General features: G+C 45.5%; 1 protein-coding gene across 1 annotated transcript in view; it reads right to left on the bottom strand.

Annotated features, from left to right (window-relative positions):
- Positions 1 to 10,305: 10,305 nt before the first annotated feature.
- Positions 10,306 to 21,378, bottom strand: part of slc30a2 (solute carrier family 30 member 2) — a gene marked incomplete at its 3' end in the record, with an annotated part of 23,494 nt that continues 12,421 nt past the window's right edge. Inside the window, exons 2-8 of the mRNA XM_079572786.1 lie at positions 19,760 to 19,956; positions 17,758 to 17,904; positions 17,522 to 17,675; positions 15,757 to 15,982; positions 15,567 to 15,672; positions 12,223 to 12,357; positions 10,306 to 10,451 (exon numbers count right to left, since the gene is read on the bottom strand). Of these exons, the coding sequence (XP_079428912.1) occupies positions 10,306 to 10,451; positions 12,223 to 12,357; positions 15,567 to 15,672; positions 15,757 to 15,982; positions 17,522 to 17,675; positions 17,758 to 17,904; positions 19,760 to 19,956 (1,111 nt within the window). The remainder of the gene's footprint in view (positions 10,452 to 12,222; positions 12,358 to 15,566; positions 15,673 to 15,756; positions 15,983 to 17,521; positions 17,676 to 17,757; positions 17,905 to 19,759; positions 19,957 to 21,378) is intronic.

Here is a 21,378-nt window from a genome sequence, read left to right as displayed (position 1 = left end):
GCTCAGTCACACAAACAGACCAGAGATGTTGTTAGCATTTAGCTTCTCCCAGCACATTCCTATAGCTCTAAACGGGGGTGAAGTTAGAAGCGACCCAGCCCTTCCACGTTTTCCTTATTTAAAAACGTTACGTGAGCGTTTACACGATCCAAGTCTAGTCACACAAAACCAAACCTGTGGATTTTCTAAGTGGATAAAAAGGGCAACTATCATGTGAAGCGTAATAACACCTCAGGGGCACATCGACGTCACAGTAATATCTTCACTCCTAAAGAATTCTGAAGATAATACGATCAACCGAAGTGCTCCTAAGGTGTCATTACGCCTCACAATATAGTTCCCCTTTTTATCCACTTAGAAAATCCACCTGTTTAATCCTGTGTGACTCGACTTGGATCGTGCAACAACTCACGTAAACGTCTTTAAACAGAGAAAACGTGGAACAGCTGGGTCGCTTCTAACCCACCCCCCCCCCGTCCGGCTCCATAGGAATGTTCTGGGAGAGGCTAAATGCTAACAACACCTTTGGTCTTTACGCATGACTGAGTGCACACGTAAAGACCAGGCAGGTGCTCATACACTCGTCTAAACTCTGGTAAAAACATGTCTCAGCATGAAAACGTGGCCTGTTCCTTTAAGCTTTAAGTTCTGGGTAAAGTTTGGTTAAGGGGGGGGGATTGAGAGGCCAGTCTGGTGGCCCCAGTCTGTGCTCAGTCCACCCCTGGTCCACCCATAAATCCCTGACACCCTGCTCTCCAGTCGAGCCCCTTCTCCTATATCCTATAAGCCCCGGCTGGCCAGAGCCGCCAGTCGCGCCTGCTCCCCCATGTTGTTGCTTGATCGAACGATCCTTTTGGTGTTCTGGCTTTGCTCGTGGATCTTCTCTGTCAGCTCCTGATTGACAGATTTCAAAGCCCTCCCCTCTCTCATCAAAGCCATCCACTGGGCTTTCCTGACCTCCGCGCTGTACGCCGTGACCACCTGATCTTTGTACTCTTCTTGGAGCCTCGTCTTCTCCATTAGCTGCTCTTCAATGTCTAAGCCCGTTTGATTGATTAAAGTTTTGTACACTTTCTGTGAGTCATTTTTCTCTTGTAAGAGCGCCACTTCCTTTGTCAAGGTGTCGTTGCTTTGCTGAAGTGACTTCCTCCGCGCGTTCAGCGTTTCTAGACTTCCTTCCAGCACCTTTACGCTGGCAATTTGCTCTTTTAAATCATATTTCTCTTCATGTAATCGAAGGTTCTCCTTTTTCAGACCATCTCTGTCTTGCTGAGCTTTCTCGTGCTTTGGCTCCACTTTTTTAAGCTTGAGTAGTTTTTGTTTAAGCTTTTCCGTTTCTTTGTTTAATTTGGCGTTTTTATCATCCAGGTTCACACCTTCCTTTTCTGTTTGAGCGTAACTATCTGACATGGGGCTGAGCTTTTTGATTTCACGCTTCGCATAAGCAATATAATTTTGCAAGTCGACAGTGCACATTGACCGGCTGTTAATTTCGCTGACCAGTTCCTCATAGCTTGGAACCAAAGCCCTCAGATGTTCCCATTGAATTGTCACCTTGGCTTTTTCCTGCTCAAGATGCTTCATTTGTCTCTCCAGGACACCTTTGACTGCAGTCATCTCCTTCACATTAATGCTTAGTCTTGTCTCGAATGACGCCACTTTGTTTAGATTCCTTGAGACATTATCTTCCAGATATTTGATCTGTTTACGTTTACGCTCGACTTCATCCTCCAGCTCCGCACACTGGTGTTTCAGCGTTGCTTGCTGTTGAAGTTTGGCCTGCAGGTCTTTGAGCTGCTCTTCATACGTATCACGCTGGACCTTCAGCTCGTTCAGCTCATTTCTAAGCTCCGTTCTCCGATTTCTGAGATATTCCTCTGATCGCACTTTCTTCTTGGACTCAGAAATTTGTTGTTGAAGATCCGTTATCTCCTGACGAACCACATCCTTTTCCTTTTCTAAATCCACACAGTTTTGATTAGACTCAGAGCTTCTGTGAGCGATTTCTGCAGCGAGAGCCGTGACTTCATCCTGTAAGGCTTTTTTCTGCGCCAGAAGGGAATTTATCTCAACTCTGTTGACCTGATGCTTGTCCAGATGTTGGCGTCTCCGAAGCAAGTACGTTTTCTCATCCTGAATCCCGTTCAGTGCTGCGATCTCTTTATTTACTTGGTCAGAGTCACAGTCCTGTAAAACGCGTGCTTTGCTCGTCGATGGCGTTTCTTCAGCGTGCTCGCCTTGGGGCTCGAGCTCGTTCTCCGCTGCGTCTTCTGATTGGCAGGCGTTTAATACAGTATCTTTGAATGACCGGAGGATTTGAGACCGTTCTTCCGGCTTTGGGAAGTACTCATGTATCGCTTTGATGGTTACTTGAGTTAAGTTTTGCACAAAAGCACCTCTGAAAGTGCTGTCTGATTCCACGTCAGCCATCTTGAGGATTCGCTAAGTTTAAGCCAAAGCTTTGTCAAATATGAAGCAGAATCTGGCTTGGCTTCACTTTGCTAAAGCGTCCGGTCGACAGACGTCTTTTAAGCCACAGGACGTTTAGACAGAAAAATATCACGTGTTCAGCTGCACGACTCCGGGAACAATGAACGCCTTTGCAAATGTGATGTGAGGTCACAGCACGGAGGCACGGGCTCGACAAATCAGAAGGCAGCGCATCATTCCAAGTAGTTACTAAGCAACCGGCAGAACATGTGACATCATCAGTTGGAATTGCCCATATATGGTCAGTGGTCTCAGCTCACAGTGAGGTCCGCACAGGTGCTGGGACCTGATTTGGGCCTGAGATTCAGAGACTGAGGTCGGCCCCGGGTCCTGTGGAGTCACAGCTCAGTTGGAGTGCGCTGGTCTCACGTGCCAGAGGTCGCCACATCAAACACCACTTTGACAACTTTCTAAAACTGCCTCTTTTCACAGTCTGAGCCTGATACAACCCCACAGTCAGCACCGAGTCATGTAGATACAAATATATAGTATTTGTCCACTTTTACTACCTTTCACCTGCCTTTTTCCCTCCTCAGAACACCAGTCTCCACTGGATTGGACTGAACCAACTTCCACTAACTCAGAGGGGTGTTCCACTGAAACCCCTCTGAGTTAGTTCAAATGGTCTCTCCCTGTCACAAGAATGAATGCAAATATTATTTCTGATTTTGATACATCCGTCATTATTTGAAAGATTTGCTTTAGGCCTGTGCTTCTGTTAGTTTATTTATTTATAGTCAGGGACCCAAACTCTCAACATTGGGTTGAACCTGACATGGTCTGCTATACTTTTTATTTGTGTTTTTTCTTTTAACTTTGACCCTAAGGACCAGTAATTGGAGGGTCTGCTCCGCGCACCTTGATCACAATAGGCCCTTGCGACGCCAGGACGCTCGGGCCTAATGAGCATATTTGGATTACAGCGTCATCTCAGTCTCAGCCTTTCTTGCTCCACGTGGATCCCAAACGTGTCAGTATTTGTGAATGAATAAACGTGGGAAAGACAATACTCAACAAAATGTCATAAATAAACATCGTGAAGGGAGAGTTTGGTTTATTTTTTTACTCAGACTAAGATGTGGAAAAACCAGATAAAAAAGCCACGTCAGACGGATTCGTGAGCAGTCCTTTGTTTATTCGACTTTTACAAAACTCTCTTTTACACAAAAATAAAAACATCACAGACACGAACGGGACGTCGGGACACGGTGCAGACGGGATGGACTTCGTATTTACAGTAAAATCACGGAAATTCACAGTATCGACATATGTACAACACGTTTTCAGACGGAGACAGACACGGCATTCCCGACACTGAAACTGAAAAGTTACATTCACCGATTCTTCACTTTAAACCTCCTTCACTTTAAACCTCCTTCACTTTAAACCTCCTCCACTTTAAACCTCCTTCCCTTTAAACCTCCTTCACTTTAAACCTCCTTCACTTTAAACCTCCTTCACTTCAAACCTCCTTCACTTTAAACCTCCTTCACTTTAAACCTCCTTCCCTTTAAACCTCTGACAGAAGTGACTTTATGAAAATAGACTTTTTTTTCTGCTGAATCCTGGCAGTTTTTACAACAGCGAAACACCCATGCACTGGATCTCTGTGGATCTCCCGAATCACCTTATTTTAAACACGTACAATGGGGTCAGCAGGCGGTTTGGGACGTGGATGTGCGATATTAAAGTGATTTAATAGAATAAAGCCGTTATTTTAGGTCAGTTATGTCTGACTTAAAGCTGAAATAATGACGGACAAAGACTCTTTACATTGTATTTTTCATTCTCTCCATACTCCGTGGTCACTACATTCATTCAGGCCTATTGTGCATGTTTTTAGTGGAAAAATGTCAAATAAATATTACAAGCTGAACATTTTTCTATCACTTTGGTAATGTCTGATTTATGATATAGCTGACCTGTCGTACACAGGGCTAGGTACATTTCCAAATTCAGTTTATACCATCTATAAGTAACTCGTGCCCCTAGAGGCCATAAGCGCTACTGCAGGTGTCGTACATGTTGTGTTTCTTACTCATTAATCGTCCGTGAGAGTAAATCCTACGCTGACAGAAAAGACAAAGGGACAGAGGGATATTGTTCATCCAATTACACAATGAAAATATTGTTTTTTCACTCAAACTTGGCTGTAAAAACTGTTTAAAGTGTCGCTAGCCCGCAGTTAGCTTTACCCGTCAGCCTGCTAGCTTCTTCTTTGTGATTCTATTAGTGTGTATTGGTGACTCCGACCCTGAGGCAGGAAAGTTGCAATTGTAGTTTTCTGGCCAGAGACACCAGGGGGCGATGAAAGACCCCCCCAGTCATCCCATAAACACTTGTATTACCCCCAGAGGAACTACGGGAAGGATTTATTAAGGTAAACACGTTACTTTGTATTTCTTTAATGGATGCTTTTTTACACTATATTATTCCACATGTAGAACTGTGACGCACCTCCTCTTCACAGCGAGAAGGTCCCGGGTTCGATTCCCACCAGGAAGGAGCCTTTCTGACTGGAGTTTGCATGTTCTCCCCATAAACATGTACTATAGGTGAACCCTCCAGCCAGGTGATTCTTAGACGAGTCGATGTGTACCTGTCTGGTCTTTGTGTGTGCCCTCAGTCACGCAAAAAAGACCAAAGATGTTGTTAGCATTTGGCCTCTCCCAGTGTATTCCTATAGCTCCAAATGGGGATGAAGTTAGAAGCGACCGAGCTCTCCCACGGGCACAAAGACCAGGCGGGTACGGATCAACTCGTCTAAGCTCTGGTAAGAACAGATCTCAGTGTGGAAAAACGGTGAACTGTTCCTTTAAAGCCTGGCTCCAAAGACCTTTATTGTTTGTTTTAAAGGGGGGGTATTATGCAAAATGGACTTTTTCAAGCTTTACATCATGTTATTCTGTCATTCCCTCATTAAAAACATGCCTGAAGTGTTGCCTTGGCACATTCACGTATTTTTCAGTAATCTGTAAAAACTCTGATGGCGGCCATTTTAGGGATAGGTTTGCCTGAGTCCTCCTAGGAACGCCCCCACCTCCTGGAGACGCCTCCGAGCTTTCGTCACCAGCCGAGTAACTGACCACTGCTCCTCAGCAGAACCCCCTCCCCACTGATGCCACAGACAGCGTGTGGAGGGGGCGTGTCTAAAGGCTCAGAGGTTCTTAAAGAGACAGAGGCCTATTTCAAGACATTCACTACAGCCATTTTGAGAGAGACATTTTATACAAGGCAGTTATTCTAATTTACTGCATTTACAGACCAACAGAAGGTTTGTCATCATTGTAGTGTGATATAGACTGGTGCTATGTGACTGAAAAAAGCAGAATACCCCCTCTTTAATTTACAGTACTAGTCAACAGTTTATGTATATATATTCAACTTTTACATTGTGTGATTCTCATTGACGATGAACACATGTTTCATATCTTAAATTCCCTTTATTCGTGGCACCTCAGTGATAATCTTTCCAAGCTTTTGACTGGTTCTGTAATTCATCACTGTTTAAGCTGCGTTTGGCGTCCGGGCCGAACTTTTGGGGTAAATTCTTAAAGCTCTTGTCACGACCCACAGAACCTGATTTAGAAAAGTATAAATGTTCCAGTACCCAGCCCTCGTACAACGTATTTAACTGTCAGAAGAGTCATTAAGTGGCTCTTGATGAATTACACTTGTGAACCTTCTGCTTTAGCGTCTTTCAGCCAAACAACACCTTTCCAGATTTATGAGTTTCCGTCGGCGCCGCGGTCGATCCCGGAGACGACATGTCTGAGTGAGCGATGGACGAGGAAGAGGAAACCTGTCTCTGTTCATCCATCTCTGTCTGAGTCCGGGGTTTGTTAACCTCTTACCACCCGCCTAAACCAAAGGCATTCTGTCCTCTTTGGCTATAGGTCTATGTAACGCCTCATTTGAAAGCTAAGACCCACATAACTGATCTTTTTGCTCGCGTTGTTGCTGTGTTTGTGTCACCTTTTGTATGTTTTTTTTTTTCAATTTTTGGCACATTTTTGTTGAATTTTTGTCACATTTTTGTTGAATTTTTGTCATTTTTTGTTGAATTTTTGTTGAATTTTTGTCACTTTTTGGTTGAATTTTTGTCATTTTTTGTTGAATTTTTGTTGAATTTTTGTCACATTTTTGTTGAATTTTTGTCATTTTTTGTTGAATTTTTGTTGAATTTTTGTCACTTTTTGGTTGAATTTTTTGTCACATTTTTGTTGAATTTTTGTCACATTTTTGTTGAATTTTTGTCACATTTTTGTTGAATTTTTGTCATTTTTTGGTTGAATTTTTTGTCACATTTTTGTTGAATTTTCGGTGAATTTTTGGTGAATTTTTGTCATTTTTTGGTTGAATTTTTGTTGAATTTTTGACACTTTTTGGTTGAATTTTTTGTCACATTTTTGTTGAATTTTTGTCACATTTTTGTTGAATTTTTGTCATTTTTTGTTGAATTTTTGTTGAATTTTTGACACTTTTTGGTTGAATTTTTTGTCACATTTTTGTTGAATTTTTGTCATTTTTTGTTGAATTTTTGTTGAATTTTTGACACTTTTTGGTTGAATTTTTTGTCACATTTTTGTTGAATTTTTGTCACATTTTTGTTGAATTTTTGTCACATTTTTGTTGAATTTTTGTCATTTTTTGGTAGAATTTTTGTCACATTTTTGGTTGAATTTTTTGTCACATTTTTGTTGAATTTTCGGTGAATTTTTGGTGAATTTTTGTCATTTTTTGGTTGAATTTTTGTCACATTTTTGTTGAATTTTTGTCATTTTTTGTTGAATTTTTGTTGAATTTTTGTCACTTTTTGGTTGAATTTTTTGTCACATTTTTGTTGCGTTTACATCCTTGTTTTCTTTTCATATTTTGTGGCTGTTTTGGTGCTTTTTTCCGAAGAAGCTTTTTGATTAGGGTAAAGCCAAACTGGATAAAATGGGTTCCGTTCAGGTGGGAGTTAAGAGGTTAAACTAACGCCCTAAAGACGGATTTACGATCCTGTCCTTTAGGTCGAGATTCACCAGTAAAATCCCTTTAAATACAACTTTCCCAAACACTTGTGAAAACATTCCCAGTGCGTGAAGAGCGTCGCGGTGGATTTGTGAAATAACCAGGATGTTGAGCTTGGACCTTTAGTTTGTGTCTGGCAGTCGTGTTTGGTTTTGGTTTTATAAATCGGGCAGTGGGTGGAGTGGAGTGTTTTTGGTCGATTTTGGAAGACGATCTTTAAAAATGCCTGTATTTGTGAAGCTACAAACAGATGAGGACACTTTAGCGCTTGGTCTTTGTCACTGTTTCGGTGAATGTGCTGTTGGTCCAGATCTCTTCTGTTTAAAGTCCGAGCGGGACTCACTGGAGACGGGTTTGAGTCCGGTCTAGTCCTCGATCCAGGCAGGGTTTACACACAGTGAGCAGCAACTTCACATTCAAAGTGTTTTATTTACTATGTTTTTCATATCACAAACGCGAGATATGCAAAAACAAATAGACTTTTAAGCAAAACGTTGTGTAAGAAAAGTAGTGGAGGAACAATCGTGAAAACCTCTGTCAAATGTGTTTGGATTCAGATAATTTCTGCTGATTTTGCGCAGGCTTGGACAATCTTCATAATACAATAAGACACAAACACTTCTTCGATCTTCCGCCTGGCGCAAGGACAGCGTTTCCTCAAACGAGACTGTCATCTTATGTGCACAGCTGTTGCTCTGTGTGCCTGACTGGCCAGAGGGCGTGGCTTATAAAAAAAGAGGTCGACTGAGGCGTAGTTTGTTTCCTTTGGCAGCCTTGCATCTTTTCCACGTTTACATGGCGCTGCCTCGAGTTCATTTTTAGGCTTTTAAAAGCTCTATCAGGTCAAACTAAAAACTGTATTTATCTCACTCTAAGTTAAACACCGTCTGTGTCCAGTGATGACCTGAGAGAAAGAGATGTGCAGGGGCTGTGGTGCGCACAGCACATGTTCAACCCCCTCCCCCTTTGCTCGGCCCTTCCTGGCCATGGAGAGAGTCTGGTTGGAGGATAGAGGTGGTTGTAGATAACATCGCCATTGGGCATGGGAGTCTGCCCAGCCCATGAACAGCCACTTATGGAGTGTTTCCACTGGCAGGTCCCACCCAGCCCAGACCAGGCCTGGTTTACCATGACAGGCGAGCGTCTCCACTGCCCAGGCCAAACCGGGCTGACCAGGCATGCATTTTGGGACCGACCCCCTGTCCGTGAACGGACTGAGCTCTGATTGGCCAGAGTAGAGAGGACCGCCCTCCCTAAAACCGATTTAGGGCCAGATCTTGTGGCGGCGCACGGGGCGGAGCTATATGTGCCATTCGCCTCCGCCACCTGTGAGGGGGCGTCACAAGAGGAGGCGACTGCACTGATGGAAACACGGCTGACATTCACTTCCTCCTTTACATTGCGCTGTCTTGCGTTCTTTCTTAAGCCTTAGGCTCTCACAGGTCAAACTAAAAACTTTATTTACCCATCGTGAGCTAAACCATGTTCACGTCTCGAGAGAAAAACAGCTACAGCGTCCGCTGTGGCGCGGATCGGCCCGCACTTGGCGCGAAGCAAAACAAAAGCACATGTTCACCCCCCACTCCCACACAACCACTCTCCTGGACGCGGAGTCGATCTGATTGGAGGAAAATGTGTGTCTCCACCCACTTAAATGCGCTAAGTCTGGAGTGGCAAGATCACAAAGTGCTTCTACTGAGCACAAAATGTCATGCTATCGTCTCCGACACAAGATCAAGCCGCTGATCTTTCACAACATCCTGCCGCTGTTGAAAAGGGTGATTTTGCCCGTGATATCATTTAACCGCTGTTAGCACAACTTTAGCTGATGTTAGCGTAACATTAGCATGTTGCTTAACTTCATCTTTTGTCTTTTAGCTGCTTCTTTCCTCTAGTTTCTACTTCGACTCCACCAAATGGCAGCTTTTGTCCACATTGTTTTAATCACGGCTCACAAAGGTTTTTATCGCTGTCTTTTTTTCCTTCAGTAATGTGTATTCCAGCATTTCATCTTTCAAATCTTTCTGAAATCCAAACCTGCTCAAAATCAGCACAAATTCCCATATTTCAAGCACAGAAGTATTTTTTCTTATCTCGGACAAGATGGCGCTTTAAGACAGTGAACCTGGAGTTGAATTTGTTTTTGGACCATGTTGTTTCTTCTATGAACGAGAGTGAAAAAGGTTGTTGAGAAATGTCATTATTTTTCAAGAAATTTAGATTTAGTGGCCGTTGGAATCCTTTAAAGGCCTTAATTTTGGCTGCTTTGTACCCTGTGGAAACCCTGCCTGGTTCAGTCCTGGTGGTGCAGTCGCCGGTTCAGTCGAGCCGGTCCTGGTTCAGTCGAGCCGGTCCTGGTTCAGTCCTGCGGGTCCTGGTTCAGTCCCACGGGTCCTGGTTCAGTCCCGCGGGTCCTGGCTCAGTCCCGCGGGTCCTGATTCAGTCCTGCGGGTCCTGGTTCAGTCCCGCGGGTCCTGGATCAGTCCCGCGGGTCCTGGTTCAGTCCCGCGGGTCCTGGTTCAGTCCCGCGGGTCCTGGTTCAGTCCCGCGGGTCCTGGCTCAGTTCCGCGGGTCCCGGCTCAGTCCCGCGGGTCCCGGTTCAGTCCCGCGGGTCCTGGATCAGTCCCGCGGGTCCTGGTTCAGTCCCGCGGGTCCTGGATCAGTCCCGCGGGTCCTGGTTCAGTCCCGCGGGTCCTGGTTCAGTCCCGCGGGTCCTGGTTCAGTCCCGCGGGTCCCGGCTCAGTCCCGCGGGTCCCGGTTCAGTCCCGCGGGTCCCGGCTCAGTCCCGCGGGTCCCGGCTCAGTCCTGCGGGTCCTGGCAGAGGCAGCAGTGGCTCATGTCGTCGGTGAAGGCCTCCACTTGGACGGTGATGCTGTAGAAGCCGAACTTGTTGTGGAGCAGGTCTGTGGCTTCGCTCAGGACGGCCTGAGAGTCGGCGCCCCCCTCTGGCGGAACAGAGAAAGTACAGGTCAAACATCACTACGACACGTGGACTTGGTTTACGGTTAATATCTCTGTAACGTTTAGACCTATCCACATGAAACAAAAACTGTCACAAAGTCCGGCGTCTTCTCTCTCACCACAGATGAACTAAACCAGGGGGAGGCAGGTTCTCTCGGTGGAGCCGGTTTTCTTCATCGTCAAAAGACCAAGGGCCGGACCAGTTGAAGTAAAGCATCACTTTCTACATATGCCAGTGTTGTACATCATATACACTGGGAAATGTCCATCTTAAATTAGATAAATGATCTTAACCTCTTAACTCCCGCCTGAACCGAGAGGATCTTTTCCCTCACGTCATCAGATTTTTTTTCCATCATTTTTTTGTTGGGTATTCAACTCATTTTTGTAACTTTTTCGGCCATTTTTTATCACATTTTTGTCATTTTTTTGGTCATTTTTATCACATTTTTGTCACATTTTTGTAATGTTTTTGTCAAATTTGTATCAATTTTTCAATTTTCAATTTTTCGTCAATTTTTTTAATCAAATTTTTGTCATTTTTTGCAAGTTTTTTTGTCACATTTTGTCACATTTTTGTCATTTTTTTTGACATTTTTTCGTCCAATTTTTGTCAATTTCTTGTGACATTTTTGCCTCTTTTTCATCATTGTTTTCGTCTCAGTCTTGTTGCTATTTTCACAGCTTTTTTCCAGAAGCTTTTGGACTGGGGTAAAGCCAAACTGGAGAAAATGTGCTCGGTTCAGGTGGGAGTTAAAGGAATTGGCCACCGTTTTTACATACTGAGATATGTTCTTACCTAACCTTAGACGAGTTAATATATCCCCGTCTGGTCTTTGTCCGTGCGCTCTGTCACGCAAACGGAGCACATACTAAAGGTTATTGACGGAAGTGAGCGGGGGGGAAGTCTTTAGGAGTTACTACGCGGACGTTTTGCTCCTCGTATCATTACGCCTCACAATATAGTCCCCCTTTTTATCTGCTTATAAAATCGACACGTTACATTTCTGTGTAAATATACTTTGCATGAAAACACTTCACGTAACTTTATTTAAATAGGGAACACGTGGAAGAGCTTGGTAGCTTCTATCGTGAGCTTTTTTGGAGCTATGTGACATGTGGGAGAGGCTGCGTATGTGCTCCGTTTGCGTGACAGAGCACACGGACAAAGACCAGACGGGGATATATTAACTCGACTAAAGTGAGGTAAGAACATATCTCAGTATGTAAAAACGGTGGCCTATTCCTTTAAAGGGTTAATCTGCTTTAAAGCCAGACCAAATCTCCTCAAACTTTAGATTTAATCTCTTAATTCAAGTAGATTTAAGTCATTTCTTCCTTTAGATGATTATTCTAACAGGATTATGGCCTAAAAGGCTGCTCTGCTATGACATTTTAAGGAATTGACAGTATTTTTCACATTTCTAGAGTACTTTAACAATATTTCTCAAAATCATCTCGAGGGCCAGAGTTTGATGATGGAGGGCCGGTTTTGGCCCCCGGGCCTGACGTTGCCTACCCTTGAACTAAAGTCACATGACTGTCTCACGAATGCGTCCACAAGGGAAGACAATGAGAAAAATGATCAGATGAATGTGGCAGGTTTCAAAATAAGACTGTGGCTGTGTCCGAATGTGCACCCTGACCCCTGACCCCTGACCACTCACTGTTCGGACAGAAGCCACGACTGTCTCCGAGCTGTGTGAGAGGGTCAGCCCGGGGTTAAAAAGTAACAGTAATCAGAAGTGTTTGTACCGATGGCGAGGTGCACGGAGACCAGCGCCTGCCCCACCGTCAGCCCCCACAGGTGCAGACAGTGCACGGACTTCACCGCCTTCACCGCCTGCAGCACCTCCTTCACCGAGTTGTACTGGATGTCTTTGGGGGAACCTAAAGGAAACACAGAGTTACACAAACACACATTCAGCAGCACGTTTTAGTCTTTAAAGGGATATTTCAGGATGTTTGACATAGGGCCTCATTTCCTAGTTATCCAGAGTGTTGCTGATTTCTGGAGATATTTTTTTGTAATTCATGCAGTTCTAATGTTTGAAGAGTTTCGTGGCGCTAGGCTAGTGCTAGGCTAGTGCATGTCTATGGTATCAGCTAGCCTGCATTAAAAACAGTGTGACCCACTCCACAGAGCACCTGAGGCAAATCACTTATAACGCCAGACCAACCATATAAATGTCTGCGTCTGTAGAGTAATTTAAAATAAGTTATATTTGAGCAGCAGCTTCGTGGTTGTATAAGCTACGCTGTGGCGGAGTGATCTGCTAGAAAATAGTCCCTCAAAATGCGATCATTCATGTGATGCAGGTCAGTTATATTCCAAACATGATTCTATGGACACAGACATTTATATGGTTAGTCTGGTGTTATAAGTGATTTGCCTCAGGTGCTCTGTGGAGCGGGTCACACTGTTTTTAATGCAGGCTAGCTGATACCATAGAAATGCACTAGCCTTGCATTAGCCTAGCGCCACGAAACTCTTCAAATATAAGAACTGCATGAATTACAAAAAAAATATCTCCAGAAATCAGCAACACTCTGGATAACGAGGAAATGAGGCCCTGTGTCAAAAATCCTGAAACATCCCTTTAAGGGCTCGTATGTAAATGTGCTGCAGATGTTTCCATCACTGTGACCTCCTCATGTGCAGTGTGTGACCTGTGGGGCTACACGGATCAGTGCTCGGCCCCCGGCACCATTCAGCTGTTCACCCCCCCATACAAACACACACACACACACACACACACACACACACACACACACACACACACACACACACACACACCCTCGCTCAAACAGGTCAGACGGGTCAAATGAACATCTAACCCTGAGGACGTCCTCCTCTGGCACGTGTTCACTTTGAAGGGGGAGCTGTGACCAAACGTAAAAAAACGGAAATCATTTATCGCAACGCTTTGAATACTCACCTCAGGTCTGAGAAAATAACTTCCATTTTGGAAAGAGAAGGACGTTTCAGAACTCTTTATTCTAATGTTTTGCCGAGGGATGCACCGATACCACTTTTTCTAAAACCGATTGATTTAAGTACTCGCCGATACCGAATACCGATACGAGTACAAGGCATTTTCTTCAACATTCTTACTTTTTTCACAGCAGATTGGTTTGTAATTAGTTCATTTACTCATGTACATTTCCTTAAGTAAAGTAGGCGACACATTGAAGAGCAGTTATATTAGAATTGTGCTGATGCCATTTATTTATTTATTTTATTTTCATTCAATATATTTTTTTATTTGTATTGCTCTGTCCATCATAGACAGAAAAGCCCATGTCCTAAAGCTCCCAATGCCTGTGCTTTATTCATTTATGTATTTGTATTTAACAATAGTATTGAGATGTTACTTAAATGGTCTCTTTTCGTCTTTACTTCAGCTCTTGTAGATTTTCTCGTTGCTGCAGGTCATTTTCCTCAATATAAACATGCTGTATGTCTTTAATTTGGATTTTCTGAGGACTTTTTAGTCGCTTAGTTTATCAGATGAATAAACCCCTGGGCATAAAACGGCGTCAGAATGGCCAAAACTGCTAGCCGCGAGTTAGCATCGTTAGCCTGTATGTTGTAAACACTGCAGACGCTGCAGCTCTAACAACATTTAGCTCTGGTTAAATCCAGCTCAGACTCTGATTTAGAGAGCGCAGTCTGTAATAAAGTCAGCTCTATGTGGATTATTGTATTTACACTAAAGAATTCTCCAGTTTGTTGCTTCTTCTCTCCTCAGCTGAGAGCTGCGCCTCGTAGCTGCGCCTCGTAGCTGCGCCTCGTAGCTGCGCCTCGTAGGTGCGCCGGCCGCACGTCAAATGGTATCGGTTTCTGGTATCGGGACCTCATGAATGAGTACAAGCATGTGGTATCGGCCCGATACCCGATGCTGGTATTGAAAAGACTATCCTTTAAATGTATATTTATATTCGTAAATGCACCGATTCAGATTATTTTGAAAGTGGTTTGGTCTCACTCTCTCAGCGGTTCCTGAACACACTACAAAAGGGCAGAAAAAAACAATTTTTCCCCCAATTTTGTTTTTCACAGTTTTAGCCCAAAAACAAAAAAGGGAAAAAAAATACGTATATACATTTTTTTCAAATTTTTTTTGTAGAAAAAAAAATGTTTAAGATTTTTCTTAAAGAAGGGGTATTATGCAAAATGGACTTTTTCAAGCTTTACATCATGTTATTATGTCGTTCCCTCATTAAAAACATGCCTGAAGTGTTGCCTTGGCACATTCACATATTTTTGAGTAATCTGTAAACAGTCACAAGATCTGGCCCAAAAGCTATAGCGCCAATGGAACAGGAATAAAACCCAACTTGAAATCAGACAAATAATTGTTTTTCACTTGATTTGACACAAAATTATTTGAATTAAGAGAATAACTAGGACTAGAGGTTTTATCTCATCTAAGACCAGAACAAATCCACTCAAACATTATGTCATTTCTCCCTTAAAGGGGGGGTATTATGCAAAATGGACTTTTTCAAGCTTTACATCATGTTATTCTGTCACTCCCTCATTAAAAACATGGCTGAAGTGTTGCCTTGGCACATTCACGTATTTCTGAGTAATCTGTTAAAACTCTGATGGCGGCCATTTTAGGGATAGGTTTGCCTGAGTCCTCCTAGGAACGCCCCCACCTCCTGGAGACGCCTCCGAGCTTTCGTCACCAGCCGAGTAACCAACCACTGCTCCTCAGCAGAGCCCCCTCCCCACTGATGCCACAGACAGCGTGTGGAGGGGGCGTGTCGGAAAGGCTCAGAGGTTCTTAAAGAGACAGAGGCCTATTTCAAGACATTCACTACAGCCATTTTGAGAGAGACATTTTATACAAGGCAGTTATTCTAATTTACTGCAGTTACAGACCAACAGAAGGTTTGGTCATCACTGTAGTGTGATATAGACTGGTGCTATGTGACTGAAAAAAGCAGAATACCCCCTCTTTAAGTGTTAGTAAAGTGTTAGTAAAGTGTTGGTAAAGTGTTGGTAAAGTGTTGGTAAAGTGTTGGTAAAGTGTTGGTAAAGTGTTGGTAAAGTGTTAGGAAAGTGTTAGGAAAGTGTTGGGAAAGCCGACCCTCCATGAGGATCCTGAACACGTCTCTGAGGATGGTGATGGTCGTGCACAGGACGAAGGCCGAGAACAGAAACGTGCAGATCGGGTCGGCCACTTTATACTCCGGCTGCAAAGACAGGCACGAGAAATACTTTAGAGTACTTCAAATATACAATAAATGAAGTCTTTCCTGCAGTACGTTTGTATTTACCCTGAAGTAGATGACGATGGCGGCCACCAGGACTCCGACGCTCTGCAGCAGGTCTCCCAGCACGTGGATGAAGGCGGCGCGGACGCTCGTGTTGCTGTGTCCGCTCAGCAGCGTGTGGGAGTGGCCTGTGTGCGCGGGGGCGGGGCTCTGGCCGCTCTCGTCGATCTGATGGTAACCGCTGCCGTGAGCGTGGAACGACGTGGAGTGGTGCAGGATGTACGCCATTCTGCGGAGAGAGGACGGCTCCTGAACGACTGAGAGCCTACACATACATTCTGCAGAGAGAGGACGCTCCTGAACGACTGAGAGCCTACACATACATTCTGCAGAGAGAGGACGCTCCTGAACGACTGAGAGCCTACACATACACACTGTGGAGAGAGGACGGCTCCTGAACGACTGAGAGCCTACACACACATACTGCGGAGAGAGGAGAACTCCTGAACGACTGAGAGCCTACACATACACACTGCAGAGAGAGGACGGCTCCTGAACGACTGAGAGCCTACACACACATACTGCGGAGAGAGGACGGCTCCTGAACGACTGAGAGCCTACACACACATACTGCGGAGAGAGGAGAACTCCTGAACGACTGAGAGCCTACACATACACACTGTGGAGAGAGGAGAACTCCTGAACGACTGAGAGCACCTTCTCCAGGCCCCGCCCCCTCGCTCTGTGACTGGAGGAGCTCCTTCTCCAGGCCCCGCCCCCTCGCTCTGTGAATGGAGGAGCTCCTTCCCCAGGCCCCGCCCCCTCACTCTGTGACTGGAGGAGCACCTTCCCCAGGCCCCGCCCCCTCGCCCTGTGACTGGAGGAGCTCCTTCTCCAGGCCCCGCCCCCTCGCTCTGTGACTGGAGGAGCACCTTCCCCAGGCCCCGCCCCCTCGCCCTGTGACTGGAGGAGCACCTTGTCCAGGCCCCGCCCCCTCGCCCTGTGACTGGAGGAGCTCCTTCTCCAGGCCCCGCCCCCTCACTCTGTGAATGGAGGAGCTCCTTCTCCAGGCCCCGCCCCCTCGCCCTGTGACTGGAGGAGCTCCTTCTCCAGGTCCCGCCCCCTCACTCTGTGAATGGAGGAGCTCCTTCTCCAGGCCCCGCCCCCTCGCTCTGTGACTGGAGGAGCTCCTTCTCCAGGCCCCGCCCCCTCACTCTGTGAATGGAGGAGCTCCTTCTCCAGGCCCCGCCCCCTCGCCCTGTGACTGGAGGAGCTCCTTCTCCAGGTCCCGCCCCCTCACTCTGTGAATGGAGGAGCTCCTTCTCCAGGCCCCGCCCCCTCGCTCTGTGACTGGAGGAGCACCTTCTCCAGGCCCCGCCCCCTCGCTCTGTGACTGGAGGAGCACCTTCCCCAGGCCCCGCCCCCTCGCTCTGTGACTGGAGGAGCTCCTTCTCCAGGCCCCGCCTCCTCCCTCTGTGTCTGGAGGAGCTCCTTCTCCAGGTCCCGCCCCCTCACTCTGTGAATGGAGGAGCTCCTTCTCCAGGCCCCGCCCCCTCGCCCTGTGACTGGAGGAGCACCTTCTCCAGGCCCCGCCTCCTCCCTCTGTGACTGGAGGAGCTCCTTCTCCAGGCCCCGCCCCCTCGCCCTGTGACTGGAGGAGCACCTTCTCCAGGCCCCGCCTCCTCCCTCTGTGACTGGAGGAGCACCTTCTCCAGGCCCCACCCCCTCGCTCTGTGACTGGAGGAGCACCTTCTCCAGGCCCCGCCCCCTCGCCCCGTGACTGGAGGAGCTCCTTCCCCAGGCCCCGCCCCCTCACCCTGTCACTCACATGATGTTGACCAGCACGGCGCAGCCCGACGTCACCAGCATCACGTGTCCGTTGATGTCGTAGTCGTTCCTCACGATCCGCTCCACGGCGAGGAACACCAGCACGCCCGTCACCACCCAGATGGACACCACCGAGATGAACGCCCCCAGGATCTCTGCGGACACCAGAACCTCACACGTCACCCACGCACACGCGCCGGAGCCCGCCCCCGCGTTTCTATGGCGACGCTGTGGTACCTGAGCGGTGCCACCCGTAGGTGACGGTCTTGGTGGGGGGTCTGGAGGAGATCCACAGGGAGAACAGGGACACCATCATGCTGCCGAAGTCCGTGAGGAGGTGGGCGGCGTCCGTCATGATGGCCAGACTGTGGGCCAGGTACCCCCCTGAGGAGAGAGAGGTCACTTCAGCATCAGGCGGACCAAGGGACCTCCTGAACGCCGCAGAGTCTGTACGTTTAAATGTTTCACACGCTGAATAAATGATGTATTATTGAATGTTATTACTCACTACTGCCTCCTCAGGTCATACGTGTAACTGCAGCTTCTATATTAAGCTCATGCATGACGACACTCTCTGAGTGACAGTGCAGGATTCTAGAGGCAGTTGTGGTGAACAGGTCTGAGCTCATTCTAACATTAGGACATGGAGGAACAAAATACTTAGTTTTAACATTTTTAAACTCGGTATAGTCCCTTTAACCCCTTAACTCCCACCTGAACCGAGCACATTTTCTCCAGTTTGGCTTTACCCCAGTCCAAAAGCTTCTGGAAAAAAGCTGTGAAAATAGCAACGAAAACAATGATGGAAATGTGACAAAAAAGTGAGAAAACATTGACAAAAAAGTGACGAAAAATTTATGAAAAAGTGGTAAAAATGTCACAAAAATGTCCCAAGAAATGTACAAAAAAATGACGAAAATTTGATCAAATTTGACCAAAAAAATACAAAAATGTGACAAAAAATGGATAAAAATGTGACAAAAAATGACAAAAACGTGACAAAAAAATACAAAAATTTGATACAAATTTGACCAAAAAAAAAAGTAAAGATGTGACAAAAAAATGACAAAAAATGTGATACAAAATTGACGAAAAATGACAAAAAAGTTACATAAATGACAAAAAATGATGGAAAAAAAAATTCTGATGACGTGAGGTTCTCGGTTCAGGCGAGAGTTAAGAGGTTGAATTGTTAACTTTTGAAATTTCTCTCTCTGTGTTCTCGTTTTGAAATCAGGCTCTCACCAGACACATGGAGAACATGCAAAGTCCACAAAGCAGCTTCAGTTTTTACATATTTTAATTTATCTGTCACCGAAATGATGTATTATTGTATCATTTTCTTCTTCTCGGGTCGCGGGGGCAGCGTCTCAGCAGAGATGCCCAGACTTCCCGATCCACACACACCTCCTCCAGCTGTTCTGACCCCGAGGCCACACCTCCTCCAGATGTTCTGACCCCGAGGCCACACCTCCTCCAGCTGTTCTGACCCCGAGGCGACACCAGGCCAGCTCGGAGACACCGTCCCACCAGCGTATCCTGGGCCTTCCACGAGACCTCCTTCCACAATAGTCCGGGAGCCAGACCTCCTCCTCAGGCACATTTTTGCTACCTTTTCCAAACTAGTATCTTTCAATAGAGTCTATCCTGGGTCATTACCAGTGGGGACCCCCCATTGCAACTCGGCCCCGTTCGGCTGTGGGACCCCAAAAAACTTTTTAACGGGACAGGCTTCAGACGGAACTTTGTGATTCTATCCAAAGTACTGCTGTGGTCACATACAGAGTCACAGATTATTTAAATTTAGAACAAAGAAAGCTGACATGATGAGGAACGAAGGAATATGACAGTTTTGGGCTTTAGCTTTTTCTTTTTCCATATATTAAACAATATATCTACAAAAATGCTAAATAAATGTCACATAGATAAGAAAAGCGCTTCACAAATGAGTGCATTATTGTCTTTTGTGTTTATCTTTACCTTTTCAAATGTAAATAGAAAACTGCCCCAACTCATTCGCTTCACATTAAGCCCAAGATGAGCTCAGTACCTCAAACGGATCAGCAGCTATAACAGAAAATGTACCACTAGGACATGCCCGAGCCACCTCAGCTGCTCCTTTCGACGTGAAGGAGCAGCGACTCTACTCCGAGCTCCTCCCGGGTAACCGAGCTCCTCACCCCCCAGCGTCACCGATCGTCACTTGGACTGAAACGACGAGGAGGAGGCGAAGACGCACCTATGACCTCGCCGATCATGAAGACGAGGCAGACTCCGGACGCGATGATGAGCTTGTTCTTGGCCTGCAGTTTGTCTCCGCCCTCCTCGCTGTGCGGCGCGTGGCGGTGGCAGTGGGACCGGACCGGCCGCTTCAGCTCCACCGCGCCGTTCGGCAGATCCAGGCCCTGGAAGTCCGCCTTGCCCTCGGGGAACGTGCTGCGGAAACACACACACACACATTGGACTAAAACTAAATTAAAAGTTTCTCATGAGACTAAAACTATGACTTAAATGTCTAGATATCTTAGTCGACTAAAATAAGACTAAATAAAAATGAAAGGGAGAGACTAAAATCATCTACTACTACTACTACTACTACTACTACTACTACTACTACTACTACTAAACTACAAATGAGAGTCTGAAAGAGCCTCATATCAGGTAAATTCTCTGCTATTGGAGCCGCTCTGAGCTTTATCATGTGGAGCAGCTCCGTGAAGCAGAGGTTCAAGATTAACCCCTTAACTCCCACCTGAACCCAGCACTTTTTCTCCAGCTTTACCCCAATCCAAAAGCTTCTGGGGATAAAAAGGGTGTGAAAAGAGCAACAAAACTGAGATGAAAACAAGGATGAAAATGTGAAAAAAGTGAGAAAAAACTGACGAAAAATTGACAAAAAAGTGAGAAAAATTTGACGGAAAATTTAGAAAAAATTGACAAAAAAGTCATAAGAATTTGACGAAAAAATGCGAATAATTTGGCAAAAAAGGGACAAAAAAGTCATGAAAATTTGACAAAAATGAGATGACTGCCCAACTAAAAAGTGATGAAAAAAATCTGATGACATGAGGAAAAAGATCCATTTAGATGACTTTTGTAGATCTTAGCTTTCAAATGAGGCGTTACACTGGCCTACAGGATTTGGGTAAAGCTGAACTGGAGAAAATGCTCTCGGTTCAGGCGGGAGTTAAGAGATTAAACATGATTATGATGAATATTATCAATGCAAAGTCGACTAAATTAGTCTTAGTTTTAGTCGACTAAATTGACATGCAAGTTTAGTCGACTAAAAGTAAAATTGAAAAGATTTTTTTGGCTAAATCTCGACTAAAATGACATTACATTTTAGTCAAAAGACTAAAACTAAATTAAAACATGTTGTCAAAATGAACACTGCAGGTTTGTAGTGCTACACGTAATGTATTACCCAGACTCTAAAGGACTGTGAGCCACATATATGTAAATCACAAAGACTGTCATTATTTACTCAGGGGGGGGGAGTGGGTGAGGGGGCAGATGGCCGAGGGTAAAGGGGTAATGGGCCGTGAGAAGCTCGTTTGGTGGAGCTCAGATAAACCTCCACTCGATGTTTCTGAGGGACTTTATCACAGCGAGACAGAGGGAAGCTCCTCCTCCTCCTCCCCCAGGACAGAACCAGGACTAAACTGAAAAGTGACTAAACCAGGGCTGAACCAGAACAGTGACCCGGTGAGTCGTGAAACCTGCCGATAAACTGAGACGTGTTAACAAATGTAGGGATGAGTTTGGACAGAACCAAAAGCAAACTTCCAAACCGGATACAAAGCGGCTTAAGGAGAAACATCCTTTTTAAAGGAACAGTTTTTCCACACTGCACTG

The sequence above is a fragment of the Gobius niger genome, assembly GCF_951799975.1.
Source record: "Gobius niger genome assembly, chromosome: 15".
Taxonomy (NCBI): domain Eukaryota; kingdom Metazoa; phylum Chordata; class Actinopteri; order Gobiiformes; family Gobiidae; genus Gobius; species Gobius niger.
This window is presented reverse-complemented; position numbering and strand designations above follow the sequence as displayed.